The 13,539-nt window shown below is 61.5% G+C and overlaps 8 protein-coding genes across 8 annotated transcripts; 3 read left to right on the top strand and 5 right to left on the bottom strand.

The window, feature by feature from the left end:
- Nucleotides 1–508, bottom strand: OT_ostta20g00150 (unnamed product; the record flags this gene model as incomplete). Its single annotated transcript, XM_022982593.1, has 1 exon — nt 1–508. A coding segment is annotated over one exon (508 nt), but the record flags the coding sequence as incomplete, so codon positions are not given.
- An 824-nt stretch (nt 509–1,332) lies between these two features.
- Nucleotides 1,333–2,688, top strand: OT_ostta20g00140 (Metalloenzyme, LuxS/M16 peptidase-like; the record flags this gene model as incomplete). Its single annotated transcript, XM_003084348.2, has 1 exon — nt 1,333–2,688. The coding sequence occupies one exon, from the start codon at nt 1,333–1,335 to the stop codon at nt 2,686–2,688; it is 1,356 nt and encodes a 451-aa protein (XP_003084396.2).
- A 325-nt stretch (nt 2,689–3,013) lies between these two features.
- On the bottom strand, nt 3,014–4,242 carry OT_ostta20g00130 (Ribosomal protein S3Ae; the record flags this gene model as incomplete). The annotated part of the gene is made up of 3 exons (XM_022982495.1): nt 3,014–3,625; nt 3,759–3,864; nt 4,184–4,242. 3 exons carry the CDS (start codon nt 4,240–4,242, stop codon nt 3,014–3,016), a joined length of 777 nt encoding a protein of 258 aa, XP_022840602.1.
- A 631-nt stretch (nt 4,243–4,873) lies between these two features.
- OT_ostta20g00120 (unnamed product) lies at nt 4,874–6,481 on the top strand (the record flags this gene model as incomplete). The annotated part of the gene is made up of 1 exon (XM_003084347.2): nt 4,874–6,481. One exon carries the CDS (start codon nt 4,874–4,876, stop codon nt 6,479–6,481), a length of 1,608 nt encoding a protein of 535 aa, XP_003084395.2.
- Nucleotides 6,482–6,596: 115 nt separating this feature from the next.
- OT_ostta20g00110 (Peptidase M24, methionine aminopeptidase) lies at nt 6,597–7,905 on the bottom strand (the record flags this gene model as incomplete). Its single annotated transcript, XM_022982400.1, has 2 exons — nt 6,597–7,682; nt 7,834–7,905. 2 exons carry the CDS (start codon nt 7,903–7,905, stop codon nt 6,597–6,599), a joined length of 1,158 nt encoding a protein of 385 aa, XP_022840601.1.
- A 501-nt stretch (nt 7,906–8,406) lies between these two features.
- On the top strand, nt 8,407–10,503 carry OT_ostta20g00100 (Glycoside hydrolase, catalytic domain; the record flags this gene model as incomplete). Its single annotated transcript, XM_003084345.2, has 1 exon — nt 8,407–10,503. One exon carries the CDS (start codon nt 8,407–8,409, stop codon nt 10,501–10,503), a length of 2,097 nt encoding a protein of 698 aa, XP_003084393.2.
- A 126-nt stretch (nt 10,504–10,629) lies between these two features.
- OT_ostta20g00090 (unnamed product) lies at nt 10,630–11,625 on the bottom strand (the record flags this gene model as incomplete). Its single annotated transcript, XM_022985593.1, has 1 exon — nt 10,630–11,625. The coding sequence occupies one exon, from the start codon at nt 11,623–11,625 to the stop codon at nt 10,630–10,632; it is 996 nt and encodes a 331-aa protein (XP_022840600.1).
- A 212-nt stretch (nt 11,626–11,837) lies between these two features.
- OT_ostta20g00080 (Tetrapyrrole biosynthesis,glutamate-1-semialdehyde aminotransferase) lies at nt 11,838–13,220 on the bottom strand (the record flags this gene model as incomplete). Its single annotated transcript, XM_022985542.1, has 1 exon — nt 11,838–13,220. One exon carries the CDS (start codon nt 13,218–13,220, stop codon nt 11,838–11,840), a length of 1,383 nt encoding a protein of 460 aa, XP_022840599.1.
- Nucleotides 13,221–13,539: the final 319 nt, after the last annotated feature.

Raw genomic sequence — 13,539 nt, 5'->3', positions numbered from 1 at the left:
CGAAATGTTCCGCGCGTTTACGATAGCGTCGACACGCCTCGCGATACAACTCGAGTTCGTTCCGTAACGATTCCCGCGTCGCCCCCTCCCCGTGTTCATCCTCATCCCCCCCCCGTCGCAACATCTCCCGTCCCAATCGCTCCCGCACACCATCCAACGCGTCCTCGGCGTCACGCAACCGCGTCTCCAACGCCTCGCATCGCCGTCGCGACGTCTCGAGCGCGCGCGCGAGCGCCTCCCGCGTCTCCCCCGCCCGCGTCTCCATCGCCCCCACCGTCACCCGCGCGATCGTCTCGAGCACGCGCGGCAACGTCACGGCCACCATCGACGTCATCGCCCGCGCTCGAGCGACGTCCGCGGGGTCGACGACGCCGTCGATCGATCCATCGTCATCGCGCGATCGCGCGATCATGGTTTGAATCAATCGTCCCATCGCATCGTCGACGTCGCGCGCGTCCTCGTCCTCGGTCACGGTGCCGCGCGCGGGGTCATGCACGCGCGCGGGCATCGCGCGGGCGTCGTCGTGGACGATATCGACGCGACCGGGGATGCGGGGCGAATGGATGATGCGATGCGTCGCCGGCGTCGGTCGGTGGGTGCCTGGTTTTTACGGGCGCCATCGTCGGTGCCTGGTTTTTGCGATGTCTGTCTCGGTGCCTGGTTTTTGCGATGTCTGTCTCGGTGCCTCGTTCGGACGACGATCTCGATCGATCGATCGATCGCTCGCGACGACGGGACGCGCGCGTCGACGCGCGCGACGGACGTCGTCTGAACCCTACACCCCGCGATGCGCGCGCGCGCGCCGATCGAGACTCGGTACGTGAGATCACGATCGATCGGTCGTGATTTACATCTACATCGACATCACCACGCGTCCGGTCGTGATGGACGTCGCGATGCGAATCGTCCCCGACCGCGCGCGCGACGCGACGCGCGCGGCGGCACGCGTGGACGCGCGACGGACGTGCGCGCGCGCATGGACACGGACACCACCGATGCCGCGCCCGTGCGCGTCGACGTCGGGGACGAGCACGGCGAGCGCGACCGTCGCGTCGATCGCGCCGTGGCCGCGTCGGTCCATCGTGCCCTCAACCTAAACCCTACACGTACACGTAGGGTTTAGGGGCGCCCGCGCGACGATCGACGATCGATCGCGAGATCGCGTCACGCGCGACGCCGACGCGCGCCATGCCCGCGTCTCGAGCGTTCCGTCGCGCGCTCGCGTCGGCGGCGAAACCGGCGCTGTCGACGCCGAGCGCGACAGGGTCGCGCGCGCGCTCGGTGTTCGATGGAATGTTTTCATCGCGCGGCGCGATCGCGACCCTCCCGCCGATGGATGCGGCGTACGGCGACGACGTCGACGCGCGCGGTGCGATCGCGACGCCGCCGCGACCGACGACGTCGACGACGGTGCTGAAGAACGGGGCGACGATCGCGAGTGAGAACACGCCGGGGGTGACGGTCGCCCTGGGGGCGTACTGCGACGTCGGGAGCGCGCATGAAAAGCCGTGGCAGAGAGGTTTCGCGCACGCGCTGGAACGCGCGGCGTTTAAATCGACGTCGAACAGGAGTGCGTTTCGCGTCACGCGTGAGTGTGAGGTGATCGGGGCGAATCTGAGCGCGAGCGCGAGTCGGGAACAGTTTTGTTTCGCCGCGGATGCGTTGAAGACGCGCGCGGCGGAGACGACGGAACTGTTGCTCGATTGCGCGATGAACGCGTCGTTGCACGATTACGAGATTGAAGAAGTGGTGAAGTCGTTGAAGGAAGAGGTGAAGGAGCTGAACGAGAACCCGCAGGCGATGTTGATGGAGGCGGCGCACGCGACGGCGTATTCCGGGGGTTTGGGGGCGCCGCTCGTCGCCCCGGGAGGCGACCTCTCGCACATCGACGGCGACTCGCTCAGAGAGTTCGTGCGGGAGAACATGAAGGCGTCGAGAATCGTTCTCGCGGCGAGTGGGATCGATCACGACGAGCTCGTTCGCATCGCTGAACCCTTGTTGCTCACCGCGGACGGCTCCTCGACCGGGTCGCCGCAAGAGGCGTCGACGTACACCGGGGGGGATTTCCGCCAAAAGACGGACGCCCCGATCGCGAGCATGATTCTTGGATTTGAGTTCAAGGGTGGTTGGCGCGACGTCAAGGCGTCGACGGCGATGACGGTGCTCACCATGCTCTTGGGCGGCGGCGGCTCGTTCTCCGCCGGGGGGCCGGGCAAGGGGATGTACTCGCGCCTGTACACTCGAGTTCTCAACCGATACTCCTGGGCCCAGAACTGCACGGCGTTCCACAGCATCTTCAACGACACCGGAATCGTCGGGATCTCCGCCATGGCGAACTCGGCGCACGTCGGCGACATGGCCAAGGTTATGGCGAGCGAGCTCCAAGCCGTCGCCGCCAAGGGTGGGATCGACGCCAAGGAGCTCGAACGGGCGAAGAACGCGACCGTGAGCTCCATCCTGATGAACCTCGAGTCCAAGGCGGTCATCGCCGAAGACATCGGTCGGCAAATGTTGACGTACAAGTACCGCAAATCCGCGGATGATTTCATCGCCGAGGTTCGCGCGGTCACCGCGGCGGATGTCGCGCAGGCGGCGAGCAATTTGCTCGCGAGCGAGCCCACGTTTGCGGCCTCGGGCGACTTGTACGCCGCGCCTCGATTCGATGAGATCAAGGCGATGTTTAAGTGAGCGACGACGACGATGGGGACGGTCAAAAAGACGCGATAAATCGCGTGATTTAACACGCGCGCGTCGCGAGGCGCCTTCAAAAAAGCACAATTTGTAAACGCAAAGTTTGTTCCAATCATCGCGCCGCGCGCGCGTCGCTCGACAGTGTTCTTTCGTCAACGCGAGTTATCAATAGTGATTACAACGCGCTCAGATCTCACGCGATTCGATCGAGAAATTTAATCTAGAAGTTGAGCCTCCCCGACTCGACTCGCGGTTTCAAACACCCCCCCAGACGCGCGACGACTTTCGACGCGCGACTCTCACATCATCTTCATCGACGCACTTACGCCTCGGTCGCCTCCTCCTTCTTCTCCTCGGCCGGGCGTTCAACCGGTTGGCCGACGGCTTCGTTGCTGTAGTCACCGTGCACTTCCATGAGCTTGGTGAGGTCAAACTTCGGCGCCTTGAGAACCTTGACCTTGCGAATGTACACGTTTTGAAGCGGGTAAATGCCCGAGCAAGACTTTTCAATCTCCTTGCCAATGACCTCCGGGATGAACTTGAGGACGAGTTCCTTCAAGTCGCACGTCGTGCACTCACGGGTGATGATTTCAACCATCTTGGCGCGAATGCGACGAATTTGCGCGCTCTGCGCGTAGCACGTGCGCTTGGCTTGGTCGATGCGGCGCTTGGTGAAACCGATGCAGAACACTCTCAAGGAGTAGCCATCCGTCGTCTTGACGTCGACGAAGCACTCGATGAGGGAGAACCACTTGCGAACGAGCGAGCGGATCTTATCCGTGGTGAAGTCCATGCCGGCAAAGTTGGTCAAGACATTCTTGCCTTGCACGTCTTCGCACTTGAGCTTCATCTTGCGGAAAGATTGATCTTCGTCGTTGTTCAAATCGGCGAGCGAGATCTCGAAGATGCGACCCTTCAATCCGTCGGACGCGATCTGCGTGAGCGTAAAATGGATACGATTTCGTCAGTCTCCGCGTCAACAGGGCTTCACGCGCGCGCGTCGCGTCGCTCGGACGCGCGCGCGTCTAGGTCTTAGGGCTTTCCCCATCGCTCGCATCCTTCCGTACCTTGGTTCCTTGCGTCCGCGTCACGAGCGTCTTGCCGATGTTTCTGACGGAGAACATGCTCGGCGCCTTGATGTCATACCAGTCCTTCTTCGTGAACGGGTCGACGCTGCGTTCGTCACGAGCGCGTACACAGTCAGTCATCCGGCGCGCCGCGAATCCTCGAGGAAGCACGCGTGTCGTGAAAAGATCCCGCCGTGCGCGCGCGCGCCCCCCGTACTCCCCCCCCCGCGCGTCGTCGATATCCCGCGTGATCTCCCACGATCGATCCCTCGACATCGCGATCCACCGTGCCCATCACGCCCGCGCGCACGCGACGCGCGCGATCGCGCGGGCAAAGCCCTACTCGCGCGCGGTCATCCGCGCGATCGCGCCCGCGCGCGTCCGTCGTCCGCGTTCGCGCGCGCATCGCGTCGAGGACGACGTACGCCTTCTTCTTGCCGCCCTTCTTGCCCTTGGACATGCGCTTGTTCTTGCCCTGCGCCATCGGTGTCGAGTGCGCACGCGCGTCGCGGAAAGGCGGACGTCGCGACGCGCGCGCGGGCGTCGTCGGGGCGGGCGGACATCACCGTAGTGTGTGTCCATATACCCCATGTGTACACACGACACACACACGCGCGCATGGGTCGTCGGGGCGGGCGTACATCACAGTATTGTAAGTCAATATACCCCATGTGTACACACGACACACACGCGAGGACGTCCCGAGGACGCTCGAAAATCACACACATCGCTTTACGGCGGACGCAATACGAACACCACACCCCGACCGCGATCGAGGGTTTCCCTCGTTCACACGACGTGCGTCCATAGACATATTCCATCGTAAATACGTGACCCCCCCCCCGGCGCGCGCCGCCTCGACCCCACGCCGCGCGCGCTGGACATCGTCGACCCCTCGCACGTCGCCGCGTCGTCGCCGTCGTCGTTCGCACCGCGCGCGCACCGCGGGCGTCGTTTGCACCCGTCCGCGACGCGTTCGCGCGCGTCGAACGCGTCGCGCGCGTCGTCGATTCCGCGCGAAACGCAATCGAGCGTCATCGCGCGGACGTGGTCCCGCCGAGGGGTCGCTCGCGCGCGCGAGGGTGTGAGAAAGCGCGCGCTGGGGTGTAAACAGTATGTCGACCGTCCCGCGCGCGTGTGGGGCGAGCGCTTTGGGCGCGCGAGGGGTGTGGAGACGGACGCGCGGGGCGGACGCCGCGCGGGCGGGTTCGCGGGCGCCGCGCGCGGGGAACGAGTTCGAGTTCGATCCGAGCTCGTTGCCGACGTTCGGTGGACGAGGTGGTGACCCTCGGCGTGGTGGTGGGTCACGTGGGGGCGCACCGGGGGGTGGAGGGTTGGTGCTTCCGGGCATGGATGGGTTCGACGCCGACGCGGTGCGCACGAATCCGCTGAGCGGGACGCAAACCTTCTCTAAACCGGGAGGCGCGTCGTTCGTGGAAGGCGAGCGTAAGGGTCCGGCGGGGGTCATACCGAAGGTTGGTGGTGAACTTCAAGGCGCGTTCGAGCCGTTTAAGCCCCCGGAGACTTTTGAGACGGCAAAAGTGAGCGCCGAGGAGGACGACCCGGATCGCATGATGATGTTGATGCGCTCGCGCGCCGGAACGTGGCATCGATTGGCCAAGTTTATTCGCCCGCTCAACGCCAAGGGGTTTCAACCGAACGACATTTTTGACGTCACCGGGATCGAACCCAAAGAACAAGCGCTTTGGGTCACGTGGTTGCAGTGCTACGCCTCTTTGAAGGAAGGGGTTAAGTTTCCAGACGAAAAGCTCGAGTACTTCGACGACGAGTACACGGGCGCGCCGAATCTGTCGCAAATCATGTACCTCCCCGCCGCCGTCAGAGCGGTGGCCGCGGAGTTCATCGTCGATAACGCGTTCGACTCCGATCAGTCCAGGGAGTTGGTCAAGGCGTATGAGATCAAAAAAGCCGGCGCGTCCACGATGGCGGCTCGAGACTTTACGAATGTTCCGGGGGACATCTTGGCATACAAGTTGTATCGGGACATCTTGGAATTGCAGCGATGGCAGGGCGAGGAGGAGGCACAAAGGATTTACGAGCGCGGGATCAAGTACGCTCTGAGCGAATCGGCGAAGGTGCGCTTGGAGCAGGCTGTGCAGATGTTTGTCGCGCAAATTAACGGCGGCGCGCCGAGCGGCGCGGGACTGGTCGCCGGCGACGAAAACATCACCGCCGAGGTTCAGGTTGTTCGTTTGGAGGAGGAGGAGCTCGGTTACAGACCCGTTCCAGTGGTCGGAAACCTGATCAGGGTGACCAGTGCCAAGATAAAGACGGCGGGGACGATTGAAAAGGATGGAAACCTCTTCGGCGTCTTCTCCCCGCAGTCCAACACGGAGTGGGTCGCGTTGCCCAACTGGGAGCTCTTGGCGTGCTCAATCACCCCGCTCGCGCTCTTCGTCGACGACACGTCGAAGACGAATATGAACGGGATCAGTGACAAGGCCGAACCGGGGCTTTTGATCGCCGACCGCGGCGAGCAGACGCCGAGAATGGGAAGATATTACTTGGTTTCCAAAAAGTCATCCCTCGTGCTCGCGGGGAGCAACGCCGCGGCGGAGAGCGTGGACGTCATGGAGGGTGCCGAGGTTCTGCAAAGCGAACGCAACGGCAAACCAGTCACGACACTCGCTCGCGTCTTGCTCTGCGTTCGTGCCCCGGGAGGTGGCGTAAGCGACGGCATGACGACGGAGTTTGTGTCGTAATCGAAACTTTCTTCCACATACTGAAGATCATTCATTCATCGCGGCGCGTGTAGTAGATGCATTAAGAATCATCCTGTAGTAGAAAATCGGCTTTTTTTCTCATCACAAAACAAACCTACTTCTTAGCCTTGGGCTTCTTCGGCGGTTTCAGCGGCTGCGCGATCAGGTCGTAAAGCGCCGTGTCGCTAAGCTTCTTGTCCGACTCCACCGCTTGCGGCGCAAAGGTGGTGATTCGGTCGTTCCCATTCTTCAACACCAAGAACGTGCTCTTGATATGCGCCACAGCGGAGCCGTCCTTTTCGTACAGCACCGGGTAGGAGTGCAAAAGACCGTGGTTACAGCACTCGACGAGACCAAAGTTGACGCGCTTCTCCTGCAGCGCCCGAGCGGTGAAGGGCATCGTGGGGAATCGCTTGGAGATCTCTGAGAACACCGCTCGCGAGTTCGCCATCTTGAGTTGATAGTTCTTCTCGATCGCGCGCTTGTAAACTCTCGTCTCTCTCTCGTCTCTTTGTTTCGGTTTCCCCTCGCCCGAGGACATGACGATGTCGAGCGCGTACGTCTCGTACATTTCAATCTCCGTCGGTTCCGCCTTCATCTCCGGCGTTTGCTTGTTCAAAATGACCTTGTTTCCGTCGATGATGAAGCGCTTCATATTATGCGTCATCACACCCTCGACCACGTTCACGCCGAAATCCTTGGCGACGTTTTCAATCGTCTCCGAGATGTCGGCGGTGGAAGCCCCGGGGCGGAGCTTACGAATGACGATTTCGCTCGCCAACTCGCACGCCTTCATCACGTCCGCGACTTGACCCGTGATTTTATCTTGACCGATCACAAACGTGTGCGCAGAAGTCGCGACGTATCCATCGATGTGCGCACCGAGATCAATCTTGACGCAATCACCCTCCTTGAGGACGGCGTCGCAGTCGGCGTTCGGCGACGCGTGACACACCTGGTTATTCACGCTCACGCACGTGGGAAACGCCACGCCCTTCTCGACCTTATTCCCATCCTTATCCTTCTTGTTGTAATACTTCGCCGTCTCCTTCTCCAAGGAATCGTCCCCAGCCTGACAACAGTCGACGATTTTCGCGCCGACGACGCACGCGTCCGTCGCGACCTTGAGCGCCGCGTTGGCGCAATCCGCCGCAATCTTATACTTCGTCACCACATCCGGCTGTTTCATCGCGCGCGCGCGCTCGTCAGTCAACCAACCCCGCGATCGATCAAATCACCACGCCGCGTTCGCGATCGAACGACGCGCGCGCCGCCCGCGCGCCGCGTCACCCCACCGCGGTCGAATCCTCGCGATCGCGTGCACACCCCATCCACCGCGTCGTCGCGCGTACGTTCTCACACGTGAACTCCGACTCATCGATCTCTTCCTCCTCGACGTCGTACTCGCTCTCGCTGTCGCTCATCGCGTCCGAGCGCGCGCGGCGGTGCGACGCGCGCGCGGCGATCGCCCGCCGTGTCGAGGGCTTTAGGGTTCAGCTGTAGGGTTCAGGACCATCCCGCGGGTGACGATCGCGGCGGTGGACGTCGTACTGTGCCCTCGATGGCCGTGTGTGCGAGCACGCGCGCGATTTATACGCGCGCGCGCCGACCGCCGACGGCACGACGTCGCGTCGACGCCCGCGACGACGCGCGCGGGACGACGCCGCGGCGACGCGACGCGGGTCATTTTAATTCGCCCGTCCACGGGCGCGGCGGCGCGGGCGCGGTGGGTCGGGACGACGATGGATGCGCGCGACATGAATCGTCGTGTCGTCCGAGACGGTGGCGAACGGGACGCGACGCGACGACGGGCGAGCGTTGGAAGGGTGACGGCGCCACGGCATCGCGCGCGGGGGGTTTTGAGTGACTGTTCGAGCGCGCGCGGGCCGGGCGCGAGGGGTCGACGGGCGATCGTCGCGATGATGATGGCGTGGGCGTCGGCGCGCGCGGGCGCCGAGGCGTTCGGAATCGCGCGCGTGGACTCGACGAATCGCGCCTTCGTCGACGGTGTGACGGCTCGACGGCTCACCGCGCGCGGTGCGAATGCGTACTCGTTGAGGTACGATTGGTTGGGGAACGCGAAGGAGAAGGAAAAGGCGGAGAAGACGATGGACGACGCGATTGCGCTCGGAATCGACGTAATCAGGACGTGGGCGTTCATGGACGGCGATGAGAGGTCGTTCGACGGGCGCGCGATGCAGCCGAGACGAGGAGAGTTTGTGGAGAAGAATTTCGTCGCCTTGGATGAAATATTAGCGCGAGCGAGGGGGAAGGTGCGATTCATTCTCACCCTGACGAATCACTGGGAAGACTACGGCGGGATCGATCGGTACGTTCGATGGGCGAAAGAGAGCGGCGACGCGCCCGAGATTCACCGTCGAGAAGATTTTTACTCCTCACCGACGTGTCGGAAATACTTCGAGGACTTTATCAGGAAAATCGTCGATCGAGTGAACACGGCGACCGGCGAGCATTATCGCGACGATCCGAGCATCTTTTCGTATCAGCTGATTAACGAACCGAGGATATCTGGCGACGCCAAGGGCGACATCTTCCACGCCTGGTCCACCCATTTCGTCCAGTTCATAAAAGATTTCGATCGCGGGAACCATCTCGTGAGCGTCGGGACGGAGGGATTTTTCATCGAAGGCGACGGATCGGATCTGAATCCGTTCAACGGCGCCGAGCGACAAGGAGTGGATATGACGCGATTACTCGGATCGAGCGTCGATTTCGCGTGCGTACACGTGTGGGCGGATGATTGGATGGATTCGGACGACGAGAGTAAGTTTCGGTTCCTCGATCGATGGGTTCGCGAGCATCTTCAGCGCGCGACGCGCGCGAATAAGCCGGTGATATTCGAAGAGTTCGGAAAGAAGCGTCCGATCGCCGTTCGCGACATGTTTTTCAATCGCGTATTCGAGCTCTTGCGCGTCGAAGACACCGATCGAAGCTCTGGAGCGCTATTTTGGCTCTTCGCCCCGGACGAGGTCCCGGATTACGACGGCTTCACCGTCCGCTCGCCGAGCGACTCGAGCACGCTGGACATCGTGCGACGAGAGATCGCTTCGATGCGCGAATTCGTCGAAAATCGTTCGTCCAGGGACGATTCTGGAATGGTATCGCCACCACTCGCGCCACCGCCGCCGTCGCCGATGTCGATGCCGTCTCCGAGAGATCCAGACGGTGAAGACGACGACGACTTTGTCGATTTCGAATCCGACGGCGGAGACGACGACGATCCATCAAATGAATCCTGGTCGACCCAAGACGATGTCGCGGTGCGAACGAGCGGTGTTGTTTTGTCGTACCAGTGTCGCATGATTTCATCGAACGCGCTCGAGGGACACGCGACGTACGGCGATCACGTATCGATCGAGCTCGCGATTGAATCGACGCGCGAGCTGGACGTTCGAGTCCAATTCATCGACGACGCGCGGGATAAGATGACGCTGACGAGTCTGAAAACGACATCTTCGTCATCGTTCACGACGCCAGAGACGATCTCGACGACGCACGTCGTCACCAGACGCCTGGGCGACGGCGGCGTGTACGTGAAAGAGGGACCAATGAAGTTCAGAGTCTTCCTGAGCGTCGCCGATTCCGCGACGGAGGTCTTCGTCCTCGACGCAGTGACGATGGGAACGACCATCGTATTCGATTCCGCCGCGCCGTTCGTCGTCGACGCGTTCCTTCGACCGTACAGGTCCACCGTGGACGGCACTCTGAGCTTCACAGTGAACTACGGCGACGTCGCCGTGCTCTACGTGTCGTTTTCGGAACCCGTTACCCCGCCAGAGGTCGTCATGAACGGTCGTTTGGCCTTCATAAGCGTCGCGAGTTCGCTCGGTGACGCGTACTATGCATATGTTGAGATCACGCGCGGCGTCGACGCTCCCGGAACGGAGCTCACGTTTGAAATAGTCTCCGCGCTCGATCGCGCGGGAAATCGATGCTTCACGTGCGAGAACGCCCCCGTGCGAACCACCGACGCGAGCTCGCTCAGGGTTGTCGATGGGTGAGATCATCACCGATCATTATTCCTCGTTATTAAAATGTATTACTACGTGCGTTATGATATCATACGTGTGCGTCAAATCAACGTCTTTGAGAGCTCGATACGATCGTCTCGCGTCGGCGAAGCCTCATCAACTCCATCTCCTATTCATCGCCTCGACGTCCTCTGCGAACCTCTGACGAAGCATCTTTCGCGCTTGGCACCAATCGTGCACTCGTCCGTTCGCCGCGTACAACTCTTCCAAATCTTTCTCTTGTCGCATCAAATCACCCCAAACTTCCTCCGCGCTCGCGTCTTCTTTCCACGCGCCGTCGTACCCGGAATCAAAGGGAACGTCGACGTTTATTTCGTCTTCGAAATCGTCGTAGCCCTCATCAACGAGGTGAGATAAGTTTTTAGTGAAGTACGCTCGCATTTTTCGCACGCATTCCAGCGATATCTCGTTCGATGACTGTCTGGATCTCCACGCGTCGGTAAAAAAGTCCACGAGCACCGCGAACGTCCTCTTCCCGAATTCCACCTGATGACGCACGAGTTCCAACGCGAATCCTGATTGATTCCCATCGATCGCCGATCTGTACGTCGTATCGTCGAAGAAGACGTCGTGTCGATCCATGAGATATCGAGCGAAATGCCAGTGCCCGCTGCGCGCGCACAAATCCGCGCATCGCCGAAGCGTCTCGGCGTCAAACTCGCCCTCGTCCAGGACGTACCTGAAACACGCAAAATTCTCCCCTTCCACGGTCGCCACGAGTAATGTTTCATCGCTCAAGAACGTGAGACGTTCTCGTCGGCCTCGAAGGTCGAACGCCATGCGCTGTAAATCTCTCGGCGTCGCGTCGCCGGATTTCACGAGACGCGCCGCGAGCGAGTCGTCCACCGCGTACACCGGTCGCTTACCCTCGTACGACGACCCATCCTTGAGCTTTGGCTCGGCGTGAATCGTTCGCGCGAGAATTTCGCCTCGAGTGAGCGTTCGAGCGTCGAACCTCGCGTGCTCGGCGATGTTCGGGAGCGTTTGCTCGCGCGCGCGGTCTCTCTCGCGCGGCGCGGATGAAGAAGCGCGCGAGTGGAGACTCGCGCTCGGTCTTTGGTTCGATGACGACGCGTGCACGTCGCCTGGCATACGAAACCTCTCGCGCGAAAACTTTGAGTGACGTTTTCGTCAATCGTGGAGGAGTGAGGACGATGTCGGAACGCTCGATGTCGACGCGCGCGTCGCGGGCGACGCCGACGACGAAACGATTAAAAAAGCAAGTATTCATTTGTCATTAAATGTGTTCAAGTGATTCAAATCGCGCAGTTTGAACCGTGGATATTCCTTAATTGTTCAATTGCTTAAATGCGAGCCATGGCGCGCTGGGCGGCGGCGATCGTGGCGTCGATGTCTTCCTCGGTGTGCGCCAAGGACGTAAAGCCGGCTTCGAATTGGCTCGGCGCGAGGTACACGCCCTCCTCGAGCATGGCGCGGTGCCAGCGGCCGAACTTGGCCGTGTCACTCTTCGCCGCGTCCGTGAAGTTCTTAACCGGACCTTCGGTGAAGAAGAAACCAAACATGCCGCTGATGTGACCGCCGCACACCGCGTGGCCGTTGTCCCTACCCGCCTTCAAGATGCCCTCGATCAAGCGCTTGGTAATCTTGTCCAACTTTTCGTACTGACCCGGCTCACCCAAGATGCTCAGAGTTTCGATCCCGGCCACCATGGCGAGCGGGTTACCGGACAACGTGCCCGCTTGGTACATCGGACCGGCCGGGGCGACGACGTCCATGATCTCTCGCTTGCCCCCGTACGCGCCGACGGGCATGCCGCCGCCGATGACCTTACCCATGGTGGTCAAATCTGGCGTGACGCCCCAGTGCTCTTGGGCGCACCCCTTGGCGATGCGGAAACCAGTCATGACCTCGTCGAAGCACAACACGGCGCCTTCCGCGGTGCACACGTCTCTCAAGCCTTGCAAGAATTCCTTATCCGGAACGATGAAGCCCGAGTTACCGACCACGGGTTCAAGAATCACGCCGGCAATCTCACCCTTGTTCGCCTCGAACAGCGCCTTGACCTCTTCGAGGTTGTTGTACGTCGCGCACAGCGTGGTCGCCGTCGCGGCGGCCGGGACACCCGGAGAATCCGGCAACCCGAGCGTGATGACGCCCGAACCCGCCTTGACCAAGAAGGGGTCGGCGTGTCCGTGGTAGCATCCCTCAAACTTGATGATCTTATCCCGACCCGTGTACGCGCGCATCACGCGAAGCGCCGACAGGCACGCCTCGGTGCCCGAGTTACAGAATCGCACCATCTCCACGCTCGGCACGCGATCGATCACCATTTGCCCCAAGATGTTTTCCAACTCGCACGGCGCCCCAAAGGACGTCCCCTTATCGATCTGCGCCTTGAGTTTAGCGTTCACGCGTTCATTCGCGTGTCCACAGATCGCCGGACCCCAAGATCCAACGTAATCCACGTACTTGTTCCCGTCGACGTCGAACGCGTACGCATCCTTGACGCGCTCGAACACGATCGGCCCCCCCCCGACGCTCTTAAACGCCCGCACCGGCGAGTTCACCCCCCCCGGGAGGATATCTTGCGCCGCCGTGAAGATTTCATTCGATCGCGTCGTGTTCAGCTCGGGCGCGCGCACCGCTCGCGTCACCGCGCGTCGCCCGCGCGCGCCCGTGGATAACCCAAACCCACTTCGGCGCGTCGCGCATTCTCTCGCCTGCATCGCTCGCATCGCCTCTTTCTCGCGTCACGCCTCGCCGTCCCGCGCGTGTGATGCCTCTCCGCGTTCGTGCTCGAGCGCTCGGTCGCCCGGTCGTCGCGCGCGCGTGTGCGTCGTCGTCCCTCGACGTCGGCACCGCCATCGCGATCGCGACGGGATCGACGCAATCGCGCGATTCGATTGGCTCACGCGATCGCTCGAGATCGATCTCGAGATCGACGCGATCGGTGGCGTCGATCGATCGATTCGATCTCGATCTCGATCGGTGGCGTCGATCTCGATCGATTCGATCTCGATCTCGCTCGGTGGCGTCGATCGATCG

This window comes from Ostreococcus tauri, assembly GCF_000214015.3.
Source record: "Ostreococcus tauri WGS project CAID00000000 data, contig chromosome 20, whole genome shotgun sequence".
In the NCBI taxonomy this organism is placed as follows: domain Eukaryota; kingdom Viridiplantae; phylum Chlorophyta; class Mamiellophyceae; order Mamiellales; family Bathycoccaceae; genus Ostreococcus; species Ostreococcus tauri.
This window is presented reverse-complemented; position numbering and strand designations above follow the sequence as displayed.